This window comes from Acomys minous (assembly GCF_964271855.1).
Source record: "Acomys minous genome assembly, chromosome: 13".
Lineage (NCBI taxonomy): Eukaryota > Metazoa > Chordata > Mammalia > Rodentia > Muridae > Acomys > Acomys minous.
In genome coordinates, this window is record NC_140495.1 from 38,902,021 (window position 1) to 38,929,790 (window position 27,770).

General features: G+C 38.1%; 1 protein-coding gene across 1 annotated transcript in view; it reads right to left on the reverse strand.

Annotated features, from left to right (window-relative positions):
• Positions 1-616: 616 nt before the first annotated feature.
• Positions 617-27,770, reverse strand: part of MEI4 (meiotic double-stranded break formation protein 4) — a 158,142-nt gene continuing 130,988 nt past the window's right edge. Inside the window, exon 5 of the mRNA XM_084752190.1 lies at positions 617-1,526. Coding sequence (XP_084608316.1) covers positions 1,257-1,526 — 270 coding nt within the window. The 3' untranslated portion in view covers positions 617-1,256. The remainder of the gene's footprint in view (positions 1,527-27,770) is intronic.

Consider the following 27,770-nt stretch of genomic DNA (forward strand, 5'->3'; position numbering starts at 1 on the left):
TATTATTGTTACATACATATAAAGATGCACTTATATGTATTTATAAATATAAAAATATAACTGGCTGGGTCTGGCTTATTGGTTTAATGGTTTCTGGGCTGATCACTCTTCACTTGATAACAAATAATGGGGCTCATTCCTGGGGTAGCTAAGTCTCCATTTCTCAGCAGTCATTAGTTGTTTTTAGTTTCTTATCTAGCAGTGCAGCCCCATGAAATTTTCTCTCTTCCATGCTACTATGCGCACTGACACTGCCTTAGTTTTGTCTTGTTTATGCAGCCATTTCAACGAGACATTTTTTTTTTTGTAACAGATATGCTGGTTAAAAAAACCCTCCAAAATCATCCTGGAAGATGATATAATTTTATATATGTTGTAGAAGAAATTAGCAAGAATAATTTTTCTAGCACAACCAGCATCTGGAAATAATAGTCAACTTATAAAACAGAATCAAACATAATTAACAAAGAAAAGAAGTTACACTGTATTTTCTTTAAATTACACAATAGGAAAGCACAAAATGTGTGCTCATTAAGCTTGTCTGTTAGAGGAAATTGTGTAATGGAAAAATTCAACTCAGTACTTTTAATAAGTATAAAGTTTATTTCTTGGAGGATATTAAAATTTGTAAAAGCATCCCTAATGACTTAATAATATGCAACTTTACTACATTTTAACAATCATAGCAACAATGATGTTTTTTTAAACAACAGGAAAATGTTTAAAAACAGACATTTTAAAGAACTAATTAACACTTCAAAAATACTTTACAAACATCTTGATTAAGTAAAATGAAAAGTCATTGATTTCCAATGCCTTTTGTCATTCTACAGAACTATCCTTCAAGAGGAAAACGACATTAGTACAACTTTGTAATAAATGTATTTTTTACCATTTATTTAAACTTTGTATTTAAGTGTGTTAATTGACAGCTTAATATTTCTTTAATTACCATTTGTGCATTTATATGAGATGGAAATCATTGACAGTTGATTTTATTTTATAAGACAGATCGTTTTCGAGAAAAGAGCGAGACTGTTGTGTGAAGTGAGATATAATGCATGAACAAACAGGGGCATTTTCAACTGAAATTGCCTGATTATAATATACAACAGCGATGCATCATCTCTTATACAGAGGATTTATCACTAAATTGAATTAATGATTACTTTGGTCAGTCAACTTAAAATATTCATTTAAAAACATTTTTTGAAAAATACTGAAGCACACCTGATTTTCTGATATATGGTAAACCACTAATGAAATGATTCTTCCTTAACAGTTTGCATCTCTGCTGAGTTCAAGAGAATACCCAGTCTCCACAAGTAAAAAGTAAATAAAGGAAATGCATCTGAAAATCGGAATATGGTTTCATCATGCCTCTTAAGAAATGTCTGGATCTCCGGGCTGCTAGGGTCGATGTGTGGCGTGGCTTCTCCCTGGGTTTTCGGTTGAAGAAGTTGCTCCAGAATCCAGAACAGAGAGAAAATATTTTCATAGCGTGTCACACTGTAAAGGCTTTGAGCCTACGAAGAAATGATACAGTTCATAAAACACCGTGTGGTTCACATCAGGAAATGCCTATACAGAGTTGTAGTGTCAGACAAAAGAAAAGTTTTTGATTTGGTTAATTCCTTCTATTTTCCTGCCCCTTTGATTGGTGGAATATGTACACAGCTAGATTAGTGGAATGGGAAGAGAAAACTATTTAAAAGACTTTAAAAGCATGATAAATATATTTTTTACGTCATTTCCTACCATTTTTCTATACATTATTATTCTTCAAACGCCAATCCAAATGTCTTCAAATCAATACATTCTAGATAAGAAGATGATAGTGTAAATAGGAATTTCCATAACTGACCTCATATGACACATTGTAATAACAGTAGAGGTATATGAATATAGTGTCTAAAAATATCACAGACTGCATAAATAAAGTGTTGATGGCACATAAAGCAATTTTGTGTAAGAACGGTGTCCCATTTAAAAATGATTAAAATCTAAGTTACAAAAAACTTCTGGCCTCAAGCGTTTGAATTAGGAATATTATACATCATTACTTGTGTGCATGTAATTACTTACTTAGAAGCAAACATCTTAAGTACTCAGTAAACAGTTTTACACACGACAGTGTCAAATTCAATCTGCATCTACTATTTTCAATTCATGACATTCCTGCCAAGGATAATAGAACGGTTTTTGTGAGTAGGATTTTAGAAACATGGATAAAGGTATAAAACGTAGACTGAAGACGTTAGGTCACTAGATAACTTCTCATCCTGAGTTTACACAAGTTAAAGAGTAGGCCTAAGTTGTATGGAATCACATACATGAACAAAAGTACAGATGTGGCCTTGTAGGAATTATTTGGCCTCGATGGCTTTAGATATGAAAAAAAAAAAAGGCCTACGAAATGTAATGGCAAACTTAAGACAATGGAAGTATCAGTTTAGAAGCATAAGCTTGCTTCACTATTTCCTTATTAATGAAGAAGTAAGTCAGAAGTCCTAGGAGGTAAGCTGAATGCTTATCACCATTTTACAGGCAAGGAAAAAGCCACAGAAGCACACTAATTAGGACTCCACGCCTACAGATCTTAGCTAGGGATTTTTCTTATGCAATTTTGCTGAAAGTTCATTACAGAAAGTATTACAATTGGGGTTAGGTGAGAAAGAATGTGTTGGAACCATTCATCAATGCAGGACACTGTGGTGACACTTATATGGAAGAAACCTTGTAGTCAGAGCGATTTACTTTTTAAAAAAGGATCCTGATAAACCAAATTATATAGATAAAGACAGTTGAAAATAAATAAATAGTTCAAAGAGACTCATGTAATGAGGCCTATCTGCCTCTCTTAGATGTGGCTAGACACCATCATGTTTCAACAAGCAGCCATGATTGTTACCACCTTTCGCAAATACAATCATGCTGCAATCCCAAGCTTAGGCCAAGAGTGCCCACACTCTGGACATGGTTTCTGTGCCTGCAATATAGACTCCTACATTTCACAACTGCCACATTGCAACAGTTTGCATTGGTCTTTTAGACCCCACAGCCTCCATGTATCAGTGTGCCTGCGGTCTGGATCAAAGCTATTGTAACTCTAAGCATGTCTGGGTTCCCACTGACAGTACCCGTGATGTCTGTATTATTACTGATGCAACTATGCTATGACAAAAATCTGGACAATTATTGCTCAGGACACCAAAGACACAGTGCACCCTTCGTGTTCTTGTGCTTCAGGCATCAGCTCAATCTAGACAAGATTCCTCATCTACATTTATAATCAAATGGTCAAAAATAAAAGACGAAAACAGATTATGAAAGCATCAGGAAAACTATTACATATAAGAAACTATCACTTGGCTCAGTGTTAGGTTTCTCAGTAGAATGTCCATAATCAATGAGACAGAAGATGATTTATTCAGATAGCAGAAGAGGAAGTAAGAAAAAATCTGAACTAAAGACACTTAATATAGCATCATAGTACAGAAATGAGAAACAGATGAAGACTTTCACAAACAAGCAAATATGCATTGTTCACCCTCAAAAATCTCTTTAAATAAATAAATACACAATAAAGGGAACTCTCCAAGCTTAAAGAAAAACACGCTGCTCAGTAATTTAATAAGAGAAAAACAGATGAAATAATAAAAAACACTGGTAAAATATATACAGTTATATTCAGAGTACTGAAGCTCCATAAACATTGCTTATAAATAAATAATGTATTTAGTTTTAATGTTAAAAAGGTAGCTTCAAATATTTTAACTGGATAAACAATATAAAAATATATAAATTATGACACTAAAAGCACAAAATGTGAAAAGTAAAGTGAACATTTTTCATTAGACCAAATTATTATCAGCTTAAAATAGCCTATTTTAACTATAGAACTCCTTTTAACTACAAAATACAAACATGTAATAGATACTAGAAACACGAAAAATGTATGTAATCAAAGCATACCTCTAGCAAAAAACATGGAATCAGGTAAAAAGATAGCAAGCAAGAAAGGAACAAAAGATACATAAAATTCAAAATGTAGAGTTGTAGAACCCAGTGCCAACTACATCTACAACAACACAGCTCTTGCACGTAAGGCTCAGGGATCACTGCATAAGAGGATGCAGAAAGACTCGAAGAGCCTGAGAACAGAGATTATGAGACTGTATGTTCAAAGAATGTCAGAAGATCCTCCTAGAAAGTTTCACCACCATCTTTGTCTAAGTATGGGCCAGACAAGGACAACACCAGTAAACACACAAACTGGGAAGGACAAATCTTGTGAGGCCTTCACATTACACAGAACAACAGACAACTAAGAATGCTGAGAGGGAGAAATAGTCTTCCCCAGAAAAGTAAGACAGTCATATTATTTTTTCCCATGTCCTCATCAGCAAACCCCTAGATATCTTCAATGTACAAATGAAATAACAAAAATTTTACAATACCCCTATATTTTTAGCATTCATTAGATTAATTCTGGGCTAAAAGATGACAGCACAAGTAAGTGATGGGGCTCCTAGGAAAACAGAGTGTAAATTAGATATATTGGAAGACACTTTTGCCCTAACCCTTTCATTATTGCTCCCATGAGGTAATAAATACACAGGGCCTAAAGGGAAAACTGTCATCTGGTAAGCCAGAGGATGAATGACACCTGTGCATACGAAGTGTCAGACTCTCGAGGCACTGTATAGTCACACACGTTCAACACTCAGAGATGCATGTACCGTCTGCACTGTGCTGGAGTTCCGTGTCTTACAACTCTGCATCTTGTACAACTTAATCAAGGAAGAGATTTCCAGGTTCCTTAGCTTTGAAAAATACGTTCTGTTATATTCTCTACAGAAAAAAAAAAAAAAGGAATAACAAAAAGAGCAAAAAGGAATCCGGAATCTCTGACAACAGAAGTAGTAAACAAACAAACAAACAAACAACAGAAAGAAAAATATGGAACGAAAGATATTACACACTTGAGGTTTAGTTTGTCATTTGGATGTTTATATTTAACTGCAAAACATGAAAACAAAGCAGCTCATTAATAATGTGATAATTCAGATGTGGTACTATAGGCACACAGTGATGCAGCCTGGTCTGCTGAAAAACAAGCAGCCTGCCATACAAAGTGTTAACACACACACACACACACACACACACACACACACACACACACACACACACACCCCACATTTCATATTGCTACAGAGGCAGTTGTGGGGGAAATTAGAATGTTACAGAGAGGAAAATTAAGTCAAAGACTATGGCTCTATAATCTAAATGTTAAATTAAATGTTCACTGAATATAATATATCATTAGCTTGGTATTCTATGTGCCAGATTTTGTTGGACAGAAGAAAAAGTAAGATGCAACTAAAATTAGTCTTCTCCTAAGAGAATGAATTCAACACAACACTTTAGGAAAAAGGTCAGTTGTCACTGTGATAATTAAGTGGGAAAGTTGCCCCTGACCTTTCGTGAGTTATCCATTTTATTTAGTAGACAGCAGAGACAGCAAAGTAGGTTTCAGACAAAGGTTTCTGGGGAAGAAGTTAACTCTCGAAGCCAGTTGCTCAGCAGCGGCAGCTTCTGAGGCACTGAAGAAGCAATGAAAGAACTGGCCTCAGCCTAGGCAGTACCAAGTCCTGAATACGCTTGCAGCAGGCTAAAGCTCAGAGCAGGTTCACCAGAGAATCTGTCCATCTACATAACCAATAGCCTGTGGATGCAACGAAACTCACACCGACTTACACTGTGCCTCTTTCTGAGGCAGCACAATAGGTTTTCCCTCTCCCTACACCTGTGTTTTAGGCCTATATCGAGGGCATACGAAGCTCTGGTCAGAGAAGAGTGTGGTTAATCATAAAAGATTTTCAACTGATGAGCTGGCATAGACTCAGCCATCATCCTTAAATCCAAGGCCCTGTAAAGAAGACTACAAAAGACAGGCACAGTGGGTACAAATTCACTGTCCTTACATATAGCAGTATACTTGCCTGCCTAAACTGTGGAATCCTGTAGATTAGCTTTAAGAGGATTTTGTTTGATCTGTGGGATAACTTGGGTGAAAATGTCTACATTATTAAGACTGGTGTTTGAGGTTTCAGTATTCTACCTTGTTTCTGTGGGGAAGAGCTCAATAAGTATTGTATTTACAAGGAGTTATTCATCTGAGAAATAAATACAATAGAAAAACTTAAAATCTGTTTTTCATTATGAGATATACTTTAAAATGATATTTACATTGGCCAATCTTTTTTTTTAATTTTTCTTTTAAAATATGTATAATGTATATAAATGTATATAAGTATGCATTTATATTATTACACATATATACAATAAACTACCTACAGCAAAAAGATCCACAAAATAGTCAGGAATTACATAAATGTTGCATTCATAGTGTTTTGGCTATTTGTATTTGGCAATCTTGAAGAAAACATCTTTCTTATATCTTGGTGAGTCAAAAATTCTGAATGTAAATCAATATCTACCTCATCAATCTTCTTAATGTGGTTTTAGAGGCTAAATTCATATGGCAACAACAAAATGAGCAGCCATTATTCAAGAAGACAATTTGTACAAAAAAGATCCAAGACAGAGACTGGCAGGTATTTGTCTGACAATGGTATGAACTGAGGCACATGATGGGAACTCATATGGGAAATGTCTTTAATTGTGACAGTGTCTGAGATAACAGAACGTTGATAAGCAAGATGCATGTGAAGGGGAATTATTAATTTAACCTATACCCATCTTAAATATATTAGGCAATAATAATAAATTATCAAAAGGATTAACATACATTAAGCATTTAAATAAGAATAATGATGCACAGATTTTCAGATAAGCATTATCTATTTTGCTTTTATCTTCGTTATTAATTTAAAGAAAATGAAAAAAGAGTCCCCATTTTCACATAGAAGGAAGCTGTAATTATTGAAGAAAGACACTGATTTTTATCATTGGATGATTGTCAGGCTTCTGTGAATTTTAGGCTTGTATAGATGCAAAGCCATATGAATGTACTGTCACCTGTTTTCTCCTACCAAGAAAGTCTTTTACACACAGTGGTGGAACGAATCCTTCTGCTTCAATGCAGAAGCATGTAGTACGAAGGACGACATGTGAGGTGCCACTAGAAAGACCAAAGAAGGCGTAATTTCAGGATCAACACAGTCTAATGGAGCATTACCAAAAAGTAAAATGCCCTTTAATCTTCTTCCCTACCTTCAATTCCCTAACAGGATATTATGCTTGATAAACTGGCTCCTTTAGAATTTAAAAATTATTCTCTAGTCATCTAAGATGAAGTATGGACACGCCAAAATCTATTCCAGACCTCTGTCTGCAAAAGTCAGGTTTTAGTATGTAACACAATAACATCACCGATGCATCCAAAGTACTTTCAGGTTTTGTGTTTTCCTTTTCTCTTGAAGAAATATCTATGGTCTGATTTCCACTTATAACATTGTTGGTTAGTATATCAAACCGGTGGGTAACTATAATGGAAAGCTGACATCAACATTATTTCTTAGATTCCACACTAAAAAACAGAGTTCCTAATAGATGTAAATTGCATTTCTGTGTTCTAGGTAAACTTTAAGTGGGTTTAGTCAGCATTCCTACTGTTTCTTAAGATCTGAGCTCTTATATCTGGAGCTATCAACTCTAGCCATACAGACCTTTTTAACTTATTTTCAGAGGTCTAAAGCTGGGCATATATTTCAAATATGAATAATTTATTCATTTCACTTTGCCTCACAAATCTTGACAAAGTGATAGAAACCAGGTGATTGCATTAACAATAAAAAAAAAAAGGCCGTTATAAAACAGGGCAGAGGGACTGTAACAAATGCAGTTAGTCTCTAAGGACTAATTTGAGTCGTGGTGCTTGGAACTTTAAAGTTCGCACATTTGTGAAGCTAGTTTTCTTTCCCTGTGATCCTATTGTAACTACTTACTGGGCACTCTAGTGTGCTTATCCCAAGGTGCTAGGGACACAGTGATAAATAGAACAGGATTTCTGCCTTAGAGTACTTCTAGTATGGCTTGAATAGCCCCAAACCAACATGTTCAGAACAAGGCATATTTAAAATGTCAGCTTTCTATATCTTCCAGATTATATAATGTTTGGTATATATATACACAAAAGCATTTCTTGCGGATGAGACCCAACTCTGAACATGAAGTAAATGCAATATGTATTCCCGGTAGTATGGCCTGGACTTAATTATTCTTGCTATGCCTCCATTTTTACTGCAACCTGTGAAGTCAGGTGTGGAATTTTCCACTACAGCTTCATGCTGGGACTCAGGAGGTCTCAGACTATTAGACTTTGGATTTACAAATGTTCATCGTATCAGTGTCCAGGAAGGCAGTGAAGCAGGTAAACAGCAGAGTGCATGCCATGGGAGTTATTAATAACCCCAAAGGAGGAAAAGACAGCATCCTCAACAAATGATGTTTGGAAAACTGAATGTCCGCAGGCAGAAAAAGTGAAATTTGGCCTGTTGTCTATCACCTAGCACAAAATTATATCCAGTGGTATCAAAGACCTTGTTTTGAGACCAGAAACCCTAAAACAGCTAGAAGAAAACAGAGGGAGAAGCCTATGTATGGCATAGGCGTAGGAAAAGACTTTCTGAACATGACTCCACTTGTTCAGGAATGAAGGCCAACAGGTAATAACTGGGACGTCATAAAACTTCAAGCCTTCTGCAAAGCTACTCACAGAATGGGAAAGGATATTTATTAGCCGTATATCTGACAACAGGTTAATACATGGCATATATACAATGCCCCCAAAAACAGAATCAAGGAAGGTAATGACCCAATACAAAAAAGATGAGGGACAGGGCTCTAAAGAGAGGGTTCTCAGTAGAAGAAATAGTCATGACTACAGAGTATCACAGAATGTATTCACCATCCTTAGCAATAACTGAGGGAGAAGTTAAAACAACTTTGAAATTTCACCTCAAACCGGTCAGAATGGTAAGATCAACAAAAGAACTGACAGCAAATGTAGATGACACTGTTGAGAAAGGGGACTCTCATTGACTGCTGCTGAAAGCCATTCTGGAAATAGGCATGGAGAATCCCTAGAAAAGTGAAAATAAGTCTACCCTATGACTCAGATGTACCACTTGACAGGATTCAACCTCATACTCCACAGGCACTCGTCCAGCAGTGGTTATTGTTGCTCTAGTCACAACAGCTCTGTTATGGAGACAACCTACATGTTCTTACACAAATGGATGGATATTAAAAATGTGGCACAGATACAATGCAATACTATTTAGCTGTAAAGAAAAAACGGGATTATTAAAACGCATTTGGAACATAATTGCTTGGTTTCTTATCTTCAGTCAGAAATTCCAGTAGATTTTACTTTTCTTAGAAAGTAAAATGTTCTGCTAACATTACAAAGTGACGTATTCCTTTTTCAAATACACATCCAGATATACTGCCTGAATTTAATATATCAGTGATATTAAATCCTTTAGATACTTCAGGCATGGTCTTTTTATAAAGCAAATATTAGTACTCGTTTTTATCCCTAATCTTTTATTTTTCTAATCTAACTCATTATGATTCACATGTACAGAATGAAATAGTTTGCTAAAAGAATCACTTCCTGCTTATCTGGAATATCTACCTTCTGGAATATCTACCTGGATGTGAAGCATCCAGGGTCTGCAAGTGAGGATAGTGCAATGACCCCAGGAGACCATGCTTGCCATCCTTTTGACTATGGCTCTTAACATAGGTGGTCTCTGGGTCTATGTTGCAGGATATTTGACCATACTGTGGACCCCTAGATTGTGTTGTTTCCTGGAAAATCCTGTTTCTAGTTGTGGTGTGGCTCAGCCCTAGCACACACCTTTAATAGAAGATGCTTTCTCCTTGAGTTTTGTAAACAGGATTAAATAAAGTTAACCAAGGCAGAGCAAGCAACCAGCTAATGGGAAGTGAGCACAAGAAAACACCATAGAGAGTAAAAGGAAGTCAGAAGGATGGGTAGAGAGACACACAGGATGCAGAAAGAAGGGATACTCAGTTTAAGAAATTTTTGAGACAGTGTGGAGAAGGAGAGCTTGCTTTCCTTTTTGGAGGAGGAAGCTCATCTGGGTGCTTTTTCTGCCTCTCTGAGCTAGCAGGTTTTTGCCCCAGTATCTGCCTCCTGAGTCTTCACTGGTAAAATCAAACCTTTGAGATTTTGTTAAAAAAAACCAACAGGTCTACCTCCTCTCAACCATATAAGAAACTCACTTTGAGGGTAACAGGGTGGAGAAGGAGATGCTGCTCCAAGAAATTAACCGAAGTGAGAATTGACAGCAATGGAGAAAGTAGGAAACACTGTAAAGTACACACACGCACACACACACACACAGAGACACACACACACACACACACATTCTTGGCGTTTTATAGTGGGAATGGACTTCAACATACTTGAAATTACTTCCACAGACATAAATCTAACAGCACACAGTTTAAAAACAGGTAGCGATTCCAGGAAATGTGTAAATGGTGGAGCCTGAGTTCAATCATGCAGCTAATGAGTCAATCAATCATTACCCAATAAGAGAGCCATTAAAACGCTGGACAGCTGAGCTTGCTGGCACTTCCTGGTTGGTGAACAAACCAATACACTAAGAGGCTGAGGCTACAGGGAGAAGCCAAGTAAACACCTAGCTGAGCCTTCTCAGCAGTCACCCTTGTGCATCTCTTAAGCTGGCTGACCCTGATATAAGTTCTTTGAAATAAAAAGCAAAACGAAACAAAACAAAAGCCAACCAACAAACATTTATTTATCTAGTTCTATGCGCCTGTGAAATTGCCTAAGCTGAAGGGAAATTAGGAACGCCCGCACATTTACATCTATTTGGTCAGAAATGCAGGGTGCTTGGGGACCCCTAAAAGGGCAAATTGGCTTCTGGAATAAAAATAGTTCTACTTGGCATTGCCTTTGACCTCAGGCATGTGTGTTGATACCAGGTGGTTGACAGCAGCACTAAACTGAATTATATTGAATTTTATCACACCCATGTGTCTTGAGGTCATGTTAAAAATTTGGAAGGTATGCAAATAAACTTACGAAGTCACAGGTTATAAAATTTCACAAACCTTTCTGCTCTTATTTCTGGTTTTAATGGTCTTGCCTTGCACATGCTATTTAATTAGGTGACCTCTTTCTGTTTAAATCCTTTTCATTTCTTTCAGCTCAAAATCTTCTAAGTAGAGAAGTTGGTATAGTTATTGCAAAAGGCAGGCACATGCATTAACACAAACATGAGGCAGGGAGAGGCAGGAGCACAGATCAGGGTCAGTGAAACTTGTTTTGCACATAAAGCCTCTGCAAAGGCAGTGCTGTCATCTGGGAAAACGCAACTAACTATGAGACTGAATTGATAGCTCTTACAATTTTGATCCAGGCAGTTATTTAAGCTATTAAGTGAATCAGACAGAAGTCATCTAAAAGAAAAGTTCTACTTACTTTTGCAATGATTTTATATAATTTTTTTTGAAAGTGCACTTTACCCTGAGTATGTTTCAATAAATACCAGACTTGGGAGGTTCATTTGGCAAGAGAGCTCTGCTTAGAGAAAGCAGAAAATAGTAAAAAACTGAAAGTCTCTCTCTCTGAAGGTACATGATTCAGACTGAAACCTTGACCTGCTTTCAGCAAATTGGCGTAACAGAATTTGAACACCGAATGAATTTGTGTTTACCCATGAGGAACTGGTACACTGCACGACACATTACTAGGACTAGTAAGTGATAAACATGGCTAACATAAGATTAAAAGATGCTTCGATTATCACTGTTTGAAAGAAAAAGATCTACATTAAAATGTAAAAAAAAAAAAACAAACCAGGACTACTAGTGGAGGGAGTGGAACATCAACCCACGCCCAAAAAAAACATCAACCCAAAATTCACTATGCTTACAAGATATCCAGGGATAAAGATAGAGTAGAGATTGAGAAAATGTCCAAGCAATGCCTGGCCAAACCTGAGACCCACCCCATGGGAGACAGCCAACCTCTGATGCTATTAATATGCTGCTATGATCACAGACAGGAGCCTAGCAGAGCTGTCCTCTGAGAGGGTCCACTCAGCAGCAGTTGGACTCACAGTTAAACCTTGGGAAGAGTGTAGGGAAAAGTGGGGGGGTCAGGGAGGGGAGGATAAAAGGACCTGAGGGGACAGGAGCTCCACAGAAGATTAACAAAGCCAACTAACCAGGGCCTAGAGGGGCTCGGGGACACTGGCACACCAACCAAGAACCATGCAGAGACGGGGTCTAGGCCCCCTGCTCACAGGTAGCAGATGGGCAAGCCAGGTTTCACATGGTGCTGACATGGCATCTGTTGCCTGCTTTTTGATCACTTCCCCCCCGGCAGGGCTGCTTAGTCTGATAGGACCACCCTAGCAGGACGCAGCTGAAGATAACCAGCTCGGTCCTGATGTAAGTTGATGAGCTGGGGTGGGGGCGGGGCTCCCCTTTTCTAAGGAATAGGGAAGGGGCATGGGAGAAGAGGCAGGGACGGTGGGAGTGGGCGGAGAGGAGGGTGGGGGATGCAATCCAGATGTGAAATAAATAAATAAAAATGTAAAAGCCTCATTTATTTGATATCCCTAAGCATACTTATTCTAAAGAGATACTACAACACATCGTAGAGACTGTAGTTTTAATCTTAATTAAAAAATCCTTTACAGTCTAACTTCCTATATATAGAAGCTAATAGACTTTTTTTTTTGCTTCAGAACTGATGAACCACTAATAAGGTGAGTACATTCGAAAGTGAAACTCCTGCCCAGTTTTCTGACATCGTTTTGCTTAGGACTACCACGAGAAGGCCTGCCATCTTTCCTTGTGTTGTAACTCGACCTTCCTGTTCCCACACGGGCTGCCTGTTTCTGAAGTGTTGTGTGGCGGATGGGTGGTGCCTTCCTCCCTAACCAGTGTCACTCAAGAGCTCGAGAACATGGTGCTAGTTAGTCTCTTTGCACGTACTTGCAGGGTAAACATGGGAGTGAGTCCCACACTTAGCACAAGTCAGTGTCTAAACAACACATCCTTCTTTATTCTCTGCCAAACTGCATAATTAAAACTATGCAATTTCTTATGTGAAATGGTACAAATACAAAGCCACATAAATGATTCTTTTCTGATGCATACAATGCAGAGGACAGACATAATTTGTTGCCATGACAGGGCTTACTTTTCAAGTAGCATAAGCATGGAGTGAGCAGCTGTGTAAATACTTTATCTCTCCAATTGTGTTAAGTGGTACGATGGAGGAATGCAGTTTTCAGAGAGTGCTCTACTGCTTCAGTGGCTTTTCTGGTTTTTATCGATAATAATGCACGTCTCATTCTACAGCACAGTTTCATAGCCAAAACAGCCTGTTTTGGATGGCTCCCTTATGCAGACCTAACCGTCTCTGTTGTGAGCATGCTGCAGGTCCTCAGGAGAGCCAATGTAGGTTCTGAGGAAGGAGAGTGGAGCCCCTCACCCCACACTCAGGAGCTGCAGTTTCAGAGCAATAATTATCTTACCAGCATGCAATTCTCATAGGGTTTCCAATGCGTTCCATGGTCAGTGGCCTTTTAAAATGTATGCCCCATCACCAGGATGCAGGTTGGTATTGTCCATTTGCCTTAAATGTGCAGGTCCAAATTCAATCTCAAACACTGTGAACATAGCAAAATAATGCCCAGACATAGCAGATCTTTGATGTATCAAGTTAGGTCATGATGTGACTCAATAAGACAGTGCTTTCATATAGTTCCAAATTATAGGTGGTGTGTGTGTGTGTGTGTGTGTGTATAAAATTCATTTTAACTGGCTCATTAGATTAAAAACAAATGAAGCAGAGGAAAAGTATAAAGTCCTGAAAATTATTTGTATGGCAATTATCAAATGTAGATCCAGGCATGGTGGTGCGTATGTTTAATCCCAGCACTCCAGAGGCAGAGGCAGGTGGATTGCTGTGAGTTTGAGGCCAGGCTGGTCTACAAAGTGAGTCCAGGACAGCCAAGGCTACACTGAGAAAGCCTGTTTAAAAAAAAAACAACAAAATAAATAAATACGTAGGTAATTCATAAATAAAAAAACATTTGTTTATAACTTAGTCTTTAAAAACACTTCTGAACTCAGATTGGTAATGATCTAGTCTAAATTCTATGAAACAAAGTTGTAAAATACTGCTTACATTTTGAAATGGCTCAATATTTTCTTCATATTTCTAAAATGTATTAAAACTTAGAATCACTCTTTAACTACAGTCCATTTTAGTTAAAATATATTTGAGCCCCATGTTTGTGAGGCTTCAAACCTTAACAAAGAACTACAGGTAACTGACAAATACTGAGAGTCTGAGAAACAGTCCTCCAGAGAGAAGGTCCTCCATACCAACTGGTTATCCAGTACCCAATGTACCCGCTGAAATATATACATACAAATAATAGCACACAGACCAAGGTTACCCTTTTATATTTAGATACACACACACACACACACACACACACACACACACACACACACACACAGAGATACCTAGACATATTTATACACACATCCCCCTATAGTAACAACAGTTAATGAAAAAGAAGCCATGAATTTGAATGAATGTAGGAAAGTAGATAAGGAAGAGTTGAAGAAGGAAGGGAAAGGAGGAAATTATATAAATATTTTATACTCTCAAAGGAATTTTAAAACTACATAAAAATAATTTAAAATATTTTTAGTTTTAGTCAGAAAAAGTCTAATAGCTAGTAAATTGTTTAATTATTTACAAAAATAAGATTTAATATATGTTTACCAGTTGGATGTTATCATGTTTTCAGATTATAAAGTTATTTATTTGTTCATATTGATATTATATTTTTGACCCAAGCAGTGAAAAACATACAGAATCCAAAAGGACCAGATTTTACCAATAGACACAAAGCACCATCCTCAGTGCCTGGATCAAAAAAAATAAAATAAAATCTTTGAAAAGCAGCAGTCACTGTGAATTCATTGTTAGGTGTGTTTTATTACTAATCTGCTGTGTTGTATTTTCATTTTTAAAGGCTGGCCATTGTTAGATATTCATGATTCATTTCCGTCATGTTCAGTTGGTTACAGCCTGGTTGTTTTCAGGATGGCTGTAATAAGCATGGTCTTTCCACAGCAACCTGCTTGTCCCCACAAAGACCTTGTATTGTGCCTCCACAGGAATAAATGCTTTTGACTTGAAAGCATCATTCCCAAATCTCCCAACGGCATTTCTCCAGCTCTGCTTTCAGTGAGTTTTACAGAACATGGCTGTGTTCCATAGCACAGTACTCCTACCCTCTGTAAAGCCAAGTCCCAAGGGACAAAGGCTTCCACCTGCCTTGAACATTAACGGTTTTAAAGTGTTTGTTTTGAAATTTCCGGAGTCAACTTCTTTGAGGATCAATATTTAACATGGTCCCTGGAGACTGAATCAGTAATCTACTGTGAGTGAACTACCAGAGTTTGACAGTCTGAAGGAAACTTCCCCTGCCAGGAGTTACCAACAGAAGCTATGGAAAAGGCCTACTTCTCCTAGCTTCTGAAAACTGGCCGTTCAACCATCAAAATAATTTCTTCTGATATAGCTGTCCATAAAAATCTAAGTCATTCTATTTGTTGGTGGGATCAAATCTATATAATTTGGAATGGATGTAGAGTCTGAAAATGAAAATTTAAAAAACATCACACACATATTTGTAATACGTACAAGAGTTGTGTGAGTACATCTATTCTATTTTTTCTTTTATTGAAAATAGGTTCTTTTCTCATACAGTATATCCTGATTTTAGTTTCTTCTCTATCTACTCCTCCCAGCTCTTCCCCACTTCCCCTCGCCTTGATTCCACTCCTTTTCTGTCTCTCATTAGAAAAGAATAGGATCTGAGAGATGACAACCAAACACGACAAAATAAAAGGAAGATAAGGGACATGGCAACCCGGGAGGAGGAAAAAAAAGTTCCCAAAGCAGGCACAAGAGTCAGGGAGCCACTTGTTCTCACAGTCAGGAGTCCCACAGAAACGCTAATATTTATACTATATATGCAGACGTCTTAGTGCAAACCCCTGCAGGGCGTGTGCTAGTTTTTTCAGCCTCCGTGAGCTCATATGCACCCTGTCTAGCTGACTCAGAGGACCATGTTCTCATGGTGCTCTCCATCCCCACTGGCTCTTACAATCTTTCTGCCTCTTCTTCCACAGGATTCCTTGGGCTCAGAGGGGAGGGGTTTGATGGAGAACTCCAATTTAGACTCCTCCTAATGTCTAGTTGTGAGTCCCTGCATGCCTATAGATGAGAACAGCATCTATAGCTGGGGGAACTTCTCTGACGATACCTGGAAAGGGTATTGATCTATGAGTATAGCAGAATATCATTAGGAATCATTTTATTGATTTTTCTTTCTTTTCAGACTGGTAGTGTTTGTCCCCCCCCCCCCCCCCCGAGTATCTAATATTCTAGTCTACATCTCTTGGTTTTGAATGCAGTGTATGGCATCAGTTCCTTCTGTGGAGTGGGATTTAGGTTAAATCAGGCATTGGTTGGCTACTCCCAACATTTCTTTGCCACTGTTGCTCTAGCATATTTTGTAGACAGGATAGATTGTAGGTCAGAGGTTCTGAGTCTGTCTGGTGTCCACATTTCTCTTTCAGGAGGATGTGAAGTGTCTTTCCACAGTAAAATGACTAGATCACGGGGTTGAGAGTTCTCCATGTCCAATGAGTTGTGTGTATGTTGTTCTTGGCAATGAGGCCTCTCTACCAGTTTGCTTAGAGCAATCTTTTGTTGTTGTTGTTGTTGTTGTTGTTAGCATACAGCCAGGGTTGTCTGGGGATTTCCATGGGACCCCTTTGCCAACAACTCAATTGAAATGTAACCTAATCCAACCACTACAGCCCTCACATGATTACAATAGATGGACTTCATAACCTCAATTACTAGGAGTCCTCATTGAAACTATCTTCATAAGTTTACACTGCACTTCACACCATTCTCCAAGTGCCGCCCCCCAATTCCCGCTGTGTATGCCCACACTCTTTCCCGCCATACCACCTCCCCACAACCATCTGGTTCCCTGCTCCTGTCCAAAATGACACTAGTATACCCTTAAAGTCTATTCTGTTTCCCCACCACAGGGAGATCTCTCTGACCCTCCTCCAATGCCTCTTCTTCATGTAATCTCTCTGGGTCTGTGGATGGTGGCTTGACTATCATTTACTTAATAGCTAATATTTACTTATAAGTGAATATGTCCCAATTTTGTCTTTCTGGGTCTTGGTTACCTCATTCAGGATATTTTTCTAGGTCCATCCCTCTACCTGAAAATTTCATTATGCCATTTTGCTTAACTATTAGGTTGTGATTATTTCAATTTTAACTATGTCAGTGGACGTAAACAGCCTGATTGGCAGCACTGTGATGGGGTTTCTGTTACTGAACATTCTATCAATAGAGGTAGCATTTAAGCAAAGACATGGAAAAGTATATTTGAAAACCAATGGATTTAAAATAAACATTTAAATTCCTATTTAAGCCTCAGAGGACTAGGTAACACAGGTATCTCTGTTTTGAAGTTAAGGAACCCGTGACCCAGGCTTTTTGTCATGATAGGATTGTTTCTTCATTTACTATAGCTCTGAAGTCTGTATTATTTCTTTTCTAAATTACAATGTCTGTTTGTATGACTCCAATGTCACTTATGTATTGATTTGTATAACTCCACAGAAATATCTAAAGAGGATGTGCTGAATTGGGTAAACTTCTGGGATTGTTTCTTTGAAGACTTCAATGTGACCATTCCTTGAACACTGTTTTGATGAATTCCATACTGATTGGAGCTCCACAGATGTCAGAGAATGTGGCCAAGCCATCACTTACACTGTATGATAGCCTTTCTAATATTAACTATTGTGTTGCAGAGCCTCTTGATGATTTTGACATCTTCAAAACATGTAAATTTCTGTTGTTACAGAACTATATTATTAATTCATTTATTTTAATACAAAGCCATGTGTTGAGAATTCAGTGTTTATGTCATAGTAAACATTTCTTTTTTCCAGCTTCTAAGTTTCTGATCTTGAAAGTCCCACAAATCCCTAATGACTCTATTTTATATATAGTTAAAGAGTAATTTTTTCAATACCTCAGATATGAAGTGTGCCTCCAGGATCATATACCTTTTAGTCATGTCAAACAGCAAAAAGTTAAGCTATCATTTAACCACACTTTGATCACAAATAATTCCTTCACACACATAAAAAATCATTTATTCTCATTCCCACATAGTCATATAACTTTTTTATGAAAGTCTGTTGTGGGTTACATAAAATGAACAGCCTCTTTGAGAATGACCTTAAATGATGGAGAAAGTGCTTTTTACATTCTAGTAAAGAAGATAGGGAGTGTACACAGCCAGACACACACACACACACACACACACACACACACACACACACACACACACATACACACGGGCACATGCATGTGCATGTGCATGCTAATAAGAAAAGAAATGGATCTACTCATGATGAAGGCCCTAGAAAGGGTCTTGCCAACACTGAAGAGAAACTGGAAGAGAGCTGCTGGGAGGGAAAGGCCTAACATGGAGTGGGTGGAGTGGCTGCCTCAAACTTCTGTAGAAACTCTCTTTATGTGCTGCAAAGAACTAATAATGTGACAACCCAATCGAATCCAGCATATCGCAGCTTCATCCAGGCCATAATTACACTCATGTTTGTCAACAGTTTGAATGGCATGTAATTATCTGTTCCCTTCTAATACTGTCCCTGAATCACTGTGTTCAAATGCCTTAAATAAAAATGTCATTCTAGAATTAAAGAAAGTCAAATGAAAGACATAGTCTTTAACCTTACAGTTTGGACATATAGCTTTATAAACAAGGGCCACTCCTCAGGAGTATTGTCTGGCTTAAGCACACTGATCTGAGAGCGATTCTGTTCATTCTCCTTTTGGAATCTACACATTGCCATCACTAAAAACTTTACCTTTGAGGGGACAAGTTCATCTCTGTCCTTTCTGCATCTTCCCTCCCATCTGTGTTTGTTCCTGCTACTTAGAAACACACTGCAGAACCTTAACCCCCTTCCTCTCCAGATTTGGCAGGACAGCTTGGAGAAAAAGTGTCATGTTTCTGCTGGCCCTGTCCTCCAAAGCCATCACAGGAAAGAATTTCCAGGTGTTGTGGAAGTTTCCAGGCACTTACAGCTCACCCCAGTGTCTCCCGATTTATCATGAAAGCACTGAATGGAATCCCAACTTTACCATCCATTCGGGCACTTCTTGTGTTAATCAGATATTTATCCAAGTACAGCAAAGGCGAAGTCCAGAACCTAGGTGCCGGCAGCCTTGGCTTGCTTGAAGGCCTCTCCTCTGCTTTCACAGGCCTTGCTTCTTGGGGCATTCTTAGTTATGACTATCTAACACCTTATCACTTCAGTGCTCATGCAGCAGTTCATGTGGACACTGCTTCCTACAGTCTTAGCGTTGACTACAGAATGCTGAACAAGCATGGAGACTGGAGTTACATGGTCCTTCTCCATGGAGGCCAGGAGATCCATCCTAGAGTCATTATTTGGAAAGATTGGACTATCTTTTGATGGAAAAACTGAGGAAAGCTTTAGAGTCTTGCTTTTATTTTTTTTTTCATTACTTTGTAGCTGTGAGAAAATATCAACATGCCATTTCTGTCACCCAGATTATGTTATCTCATTGCAGTATTCATGGCAAACCGATGCAGTCAGGGTGGACTTCTGCAAGGTGCCACCTGGATGCTAGTCACAGTGAAATAAGGGAGAATGAGCTATGATTGTCTAAAGAGAATAGTATGGAGAAAGGGCATCAATCGCAGAGTCTTGAATGCCAACATGCTAAAAAACATTATGCCATTTTATGTGGAGAGAGAAGGCGGATATATCAAGAAGATTGGTTTACTGAATGGTCTGTTGAATTCTTCTGTCACTAATAAATTTTTTAATTTTGCAAAGCAAAATCCAAGGATATATTTGGTTGTACATATGTGACTTTTTCATGGAAGACATTTTTATGACTACAGAATTAATGAATAATAGCTTAAAATACCCACATGCTGCCTTTTATTATTAAGTATCTGTGCTTCAATCAGTTCAAGGGAGACCTGAAGTCCAGTTGTCAAAAATCACAATTCCAGAACATGACAATTAGGGAAAGCAAGCCAAAACTAATAAAGGCTCTGCATGTTGAGTTTTATTAGGATAATAAAGACAGAAAAACCATGACATTTATTTGCATAAACTGTTCTTAGATGTAAACCTGAAGCCAATGCTGCAGCCAGAAAAAAAAGATGCCTCTACACATCTAAAATAATATAAGTGGTCATGTGCCAGGCAATAACTAAGTGCCTCAAACATGCTACGTTGTTTCATCCTTACAGCTACTTCTGACGAATTCTGTAACAACGCACACTGGGCAGATAAAGAAGCTCAACAGTAAGGATGGTAACTAATTCAGTTTCCTAAGCTACTGAGTTCCTGCTCAGGCTTTTCAACTCACCGCAGCTTGATTGCACAAACTAAACTTGTCTGACTGCAAACAGCCTCTCAGAGCACATTTATATTGATGTTAGAAGGAGGAGGAATGTGTTAAAATGTTAAAATTTATGAGAGGAAAAAACAGCACATTTTATAGCATACAAGTTCCTATATTATCTATTGCTTCAATTTTCTAAGAAAAATGATTAATAAATTTTGACTAATGTAACATTTGAGTCCAAACACTGATTTTGAAGAAGACAGCAACAGTAACCGCTGAATGAAAGAGCCAGGCCTTTGATGTTGTATAGGTGAACTGTACAAAGGGCTAAGAGGTAGATAATTCACTCACTATATAGCCTTTGCACTCAATCTAAAGAGCAACATGAAAGAAGAAGCAGTAATGGAGACTATGGAAGAGGAAAAGGCAGGAAAGGACCACAGTGAACAGGAAGTATTATTCCAGATAAGTCATATTTGGGTAGTGGGGTTGCATTAGAAAAGAGTCTTGGGAGAGAAAGTGGTATTGTTCTCTACATAAGGATCAAGGGGCAGAAGCAGCTAGGACATAATGAGACTTGGGTAAAAAGAATTCAAAGACACAAATTTGAGAAAATTTCTGAGGAGCATGTGTAAGGGGCACGCTCAAGATTCCATCGAAGGCTTGACATGGTGCTCTGAAGTCTAAGAGAGTACTATCAGAAAGCACTGTTGTTAAATAAGATGCTGCTTCTTAACTAAACAAGATAACTTCACAGCGTTTCAATGCAATTTTATGATCACTGCTAACATTCATCAGAGTATGAACAACAGCTTTTCTAATACAGCACACTAACCAGAATATTTGCTGAATCTTTCTAAACAAGATTATGGCTCCATTTTCCATGGAGTTATAAACCAGTTATGAATAGAATTAGGTACATAGGGAAATCATTATTGGTTTTCTCCTCTGATTTCACTCCACAGTTTTTGCAGAATCACTTTAGGACGGCATGCATTGCAGTAGAAAGAGGACAAAAACGGAGTCAGAAAATGCAGGCTCAAAAACCTTCTGAAAAATAACCAGGCAGCCCAATTCCTACTTAATTTTCCTCCTTGCACAATATGAATACTCAATGCTTGTTCTTCTTGGCACAGCGATACTGTGAAAACCCAAATTAAATCATGTGAACAAAATGCTGGAAATTATAAAATTTTGTTACTCTGTGATTTATAATTCTCCAAAGTAAATGAGTTTAATAAGTCACTGAAATCAAATGGGAAAAAGTCAATAAGATCATCTAGGAATGTCTGTAAGATTTTCATCTGCCTTTTGATCAACGGCAGGTATATGGCATAATTCGATTGACATAGATCAGAAGCATATGGCTACCAACACCCAGGCATGACTACAACCATCGTTCTCTCTGGATGTGGAGATGGCTGAGTCTGCTCTTCAGATGACTTTGCAAACAGAAGATCAATAGCTTAGAAAGAACTATATAATGAATCCCATGCCAGTCAGGACTACAAAGTAATATCCTGTTTAACAAAACAAAACCAAATAATAATAATAATAATAATAATAATAATAATAATAATAATAATAATGATAACAACAACAACAACAACAACAACAACAACAACAACAAATAACAACACCAAACTCACAAAACCCAAACCCAAATCAAAACAAAATTCCTGCATGGAAATGTAAGGAATGGTATGAAAAAGTATGAAAGTCTAACAAGAGTATAAAATAACCATTTTGTTTTCCTTTTTTGTTTATTTGTCTTTTTTTCTTTCATTCATTCTTTCTTTCTTTCCTTCTTTCTTTTTTCGAGACAGGGTTTCTCCGTGCAGCTTGACTGTCCTGGATTCACTTTGTAGACCAGGCCTACAACTCCACCTGCTTCTGCCTCCTGAGTCCTGGGATTAAAGGCGGGGGCCACCACTGCCTGGCTCTTATGTTACTTTCTGAGGCAAAACTAAAGACTCAGTCTTACAAAGGGAAGTCTATATCTGCTTAGATTACTTGATTGTTTTGAACGCTGTACTAGTCAATAAGTGGTTCATAATATGATCAAGACATAATTAAATGAATGAGAATTGAATCCTAATTAATATATATAATTTAATGAGCTTTATATAAGAGCTTTAAAATGGTTACATAACAACAAGGCCCATTTTTGGCAAATAAATAAAATTGAATTATTTTTGGTATGATTCAATTTTAAACATTAAAAAATAATTTATTATAATTTATTCACATGGCATCCTCATTGTTATCCCCTTGATCTTATCTTCCAGTTCCTACCCTCCCTCCCTCCCTCTTCACCCTATTCCTCTTCCCTAGACCCCTGACAGAAGGGGACCTCCTCCCTCAACATATGACCACAGCCTATCAGGTCTCATTCTGAAAACCTGCTTCCCTTTCCTCGGTGTGCCTGCCAAGCCACCACACCAGGGGGAAAGTGATCTAACAGAGGGCGGGCACCAGAGTTCATGTCAGAGGCAGTCCTCACTCTCCCTACAACCCTGGAGAATGAGCTGTCCATTGGCTATATCTGAACAGGGTGTCTAGGTTTATTGAATGCATTGTCCTTGGCTGGTGCAACAGCTTATGCAGGGCTCCCTAGGTCTGTATCTGACAGCATTGATGGCTCCTCTGTGGAGCTATTAACCCCTTTGGGCCCTTCCATTCCCCCTATTCTTCCATGCCACTCTCAGCACTCTACCTGGAGTCCAGCAGCAAGTCCCAGCATCTTTCCTGACCCACACAGGCTGAGTTCAACATATCAGGTCTCATGAGGATAGCCTGCCTTAACTCCCTATGTGTGCCCACAAGATCGCCCTGCCTGGGGGCAGTGATCAACTCACTGGCACCAGAGTTCCTGTCAGAGGCAGTCACCACTTCTTCCAGCCGTGTCACCCCAATGTGGAGAATTAGATGTGCATCAGCTTTGTCTGAACAGGGGGTCTAGGTTTCATGCAATGTCCTTGGTTAGTAAATCAATGGACATCTAAATTGGGCTAATGTCCACTTACAAATGTGTACATACTATTCTTCTCTTTCTTGGTCTGGGTTTCCTAACACAAGATGATCTTTTCTAGTTCTATCCATTTTCCTGCAAATTTCAAGATGTCCTTGTTTTTGATAGCTGAATAGTATTCCATTGTGTAAATGTACCACATTTTCTTTATCCATTCTTTATTTGTTGGACATCTATGTTGTTTCCAGATTCTGGCTATTTATTACAAATAAAGCTGCTATGAACATTGTTGAGCAATGTCCTAGTATGTTGAAGCATCCTTCAGTATATGCTCAGGAGTGCTATAGCTGGTGCTTGAAGTAGCACTATTGTCAAGTTTCTGAGAGACCACCAGATTGATTTCCAAAATGGTTGTACTAGTTTGCACTCCCACCAATGATGAAGGGGTGTTCCCCTTTCTCCACATCCTAGCCAGCATGTGCTGTCACTTGAGATTTTTATCTTACCCACTCAGATAGGTATAAGATGGAATCTCAGGCTCATTTTGATTTGCATTTCCTTGATGACTAAGGATGTTGTTAAATTGTTAGTTTGAGATCGCTCCAATCTCTTTATGAAGGTACTTTCTGTTATAAACCTTCCTTTTATCATTGCTTTCATTGTGTCTCATAAGTCTGGGTACATTGTGCCTTTAATTTCATTGGATTCTAGGAAGTCTTTAATTTCTTTTTTTTTTTTTTTCATGCTTAACCAGGGGTCATTAGGTAAGGAGTTGTTCACTCTCCATGAGTTTGTTGGCTTTAGGTTGTTTGTGTTGTTGAATTCCAGCTTTAATCCATGGTGGGTCTGAGAAGATGCAAGGGATTATTCGACCTTATATCTATTGATGTTTACTTTGTGACCAAGTATATGGTCAATTTTGGAGAAGGTTCCATGAGTTACAGAGAAGAATGTATATTCTTTTGTGTTTGAGTGAAATGTTCTGTGGACATCTGTTAGGTACATTTGATTTGTGATATCTATTTCTTTATTTCTCCATTTAGTGTCTGTCTTGATGACCTGTCTACTAGGGATAGTGGGGGTGTTGCAGTCTCTCACTATTAATGTGTGGGGTTACATGTGTGATTTAAGCTTTAGCCAAGTTTCTTTTATGTGTGTGGGTGTTCCTCCTGCATTTGGGGTATAGATGTTTAGGATTGAGGCATTACCTTGGTATATTTTTCTTTGATGAATATTAACTGTCCTTCCCATTACTTTTGATTAGTTTTGGTTGAAAGTCTAGTTTATTAGATACTAGAATGGATATTCCAGCTTGCTTCTTGGGTCCGTTTGCTTGGAAAACATTTTTCCAGCACTTTACCCTCAGGTAATGTCTATCTTTATTTCAGAGCTGTGTTTCTTGTATGTAGTAGAACGATGAGTCCTGTTTTCGCATCCGTTCTGTAAATGTGCCATTTTACTGTGGAGTTGAGGCTACTGATGTTGAGAGATATTAGTGACCAGTGGTTGTTGGTTTCTGCCTTTTTGATGTTGAAGGTGGTAGAGTGTTTATGTATGTATGTTCTTGTTGGGTTTTTTTGCGGATGTAGGGTTATGTGTTTCCTTTCTTTTCCTGGGTAAAATTAGCCTCCTTGGGTTGGAGTTTTCCTTCTAGTATCTTCTGTAGGGATGGATTTTGTCTAGGTACAGCTTAAACTTGATTTTCTCAAGGAATATCTTGTTTTCTCCATCTATGGCGATTGAAAGTCTTGCTGGGCATAGTCTGGGTTGGCAACTTAGTCTCTGAGTGTCTGCATGGCATCTGTCCAGGCTCATCTGTCTTTCATAGTCTCTGTTGAGAAGTCAGGTGTGATTTTGATAGGTTTGCCTTTATATATGAATTGGTCTTTTTCTCTTGCGGCTTTTAATATTCTGTTTTTGTTATGTACATTTAGTGTTTTGATTATCATGTGGTGGGAGAATTTTCTTTCTTGGTCCAATCTATTTGGAGTTCTGTAGGCTTCTTGTACATTTAGGGACATTTCTTTCTTTAGGCTAGGGAAGTTTTTTTCTATGATTTTGTTTAAAATATTTTCTGGGCCTTGGAGCTGGGAGTCTCGTTTTTCTTCTATTCCTCTTATTCTTAGGTTTGATCTTTTCATAGTGTCCCATATTTCTTGGATATTCTATGTCAGGATATTTTTAGAATTAATGTTTTTTTGTTTGTTTTTTTGTTTTTGTTTCTGTTTTTGTTTTTTACTATTGTATCAATTTCTTCAATCATATCTTCTACCCCTGAAATTCTCTCTTCCATCTCTTGTATCCTGATGTTGATGTCTGTAGTTCCTGTCCTCTTCCTTTGGCTTTCCATTTCCAGGAATGTCTCAGTTTTTATTTCCATTTTAAAGTCTTGAATCCTTTTGTTCATTTCCTTTTCCTGTTTGAATGTAGTTTCCTGTTTTTCACTAATTTCTTGAAGTGATCTGTTCAATTTTTACTCACCTCTTCTTTGTATATCCCTGTTCTAGTTTGAGGGATTTATTTTCTTCCTTTAAGGCCTCTATCATTTTCATAACCTCAGATTTGAAATCTTTCTCTTGTGTGTTGGGTGTGATAGTATCTCCATGGCTTGTTGTGGTAGGATTGTTAGTTTCTGGTGATGTCAAATGGCCATAGGAATTGTTGCTTGTGTTCTTAAGATGACCTCTTTCCATTATGATGTCTCTGGTATTAGAAGGTTTGATCGTCTCTGGTGGCCTGGAAGTTTGGGATAGGTATACATGATGTGGCTTCAGGCTCACACCCAAGTCATCTCCTCCTGGTTCCTGTCGCTGCTTGCTCCCTGTTTCTGACTCAGGTGGGCAAAGCAGCTAGGTGGCAGGAGGAATGATATCCTAGCAGAGAGCTGCTCCAGTTGCCCTGATGGTCCAGCCACCTTGGAGTGGAAGACAAAGTGACTTTGGTCCTATATCCAAGTTCTGTCCGTTAGGTCCACTGGCTCTGATTCTCATTACTGCATAAACTGGGTCTAGTGGTACACAACTGTAGTTCTAGCACTTGGGAAGTAGGGAAGAAAGATCAGAAGTTTTACATCACCTTCTACTACATAGCAAGGTCAAGGACAGCCTGGGATAAATGAGACTCTGAGGAAAGCAGAGCAAAGCAAACAAAGCAAAAACAAACAACAAAAATGTGCAGCAATGAAAGCTAACAGCATAATGTCTCTTTATCTAAAGCACTTCAGTACAGTTTTTAAAGAAACCGCTTTCTATTTAATAACTGAAAAAATTCTAAAAATACTTAGTTTTAGCTAGAAGCATGTAAATAAACTTGACTGTAATTCCTTTCATACCTTTGGGCATCATTTGTTAACATGGAAATGTGACATGACTGTATTAAACAAGTCGGTAAAGGGCTCGTGTTTGTTGTGTAATTGTCTTTGTAGTTCCTTTGAGGCAGACTGCATCTCAGCACAAGTGTCTGGAATGTCACTATGTACAAAGCATCCCTTCATGTAAAGTTGAAAGCATGGCTCTTCATGAAGAATCATCAATTTCAAGAATGAACAAACATATCTGACAACAATATACAATAAACATTATTTGGAAAACATCCTCATTTGCCAACATACTGCTCAAGATTGAATATCTTATTGCTCAAAAGAACCTTTAAGTACTGCAGAAGATCAAATTGTGCAGCAGACATGTGCGTGATTAAAGTGACCATAATGATGAAAAACTTAATGCAACTATGGGAGGGACGTATTCCATCATAACTCATACTGGTGCTTTTGGAGGAAAGAACAAGTATAAAACTAACGAGATACTGACACTGTCATTTCTATGAAATAGTCATGTGTACCTTCAAATTATGAGCTGGGTGACTAGAGAATGTGATTAAAGCACTACCAACTATTCACTGGGTTAAGTTACTATCCCATTCTTTAATAATACTCACTCTCCAACTAGTTTAAGAGTAAAGTTAATTCTTACAGTAACATACTTAATAGCATGCTACGTTGAGAAGTATGTGTGTGTGAATAAACTCATGTGTGTGTGTGTGTGTGTGTGTGTGTGTGTGTGTGTGTGTGTGTGATGTTTTTTTATTTTTTGTAGACAGGGTCTCTCTGTGTAGCCTTGGCTGTCCTGGACACATTTTGTAGAGCAGGCTGGCTTCAAACCTAAAGAGATTTGCCTGCCTCTGTCTTCCTGAGATGTGTGGTTTATACATATCATC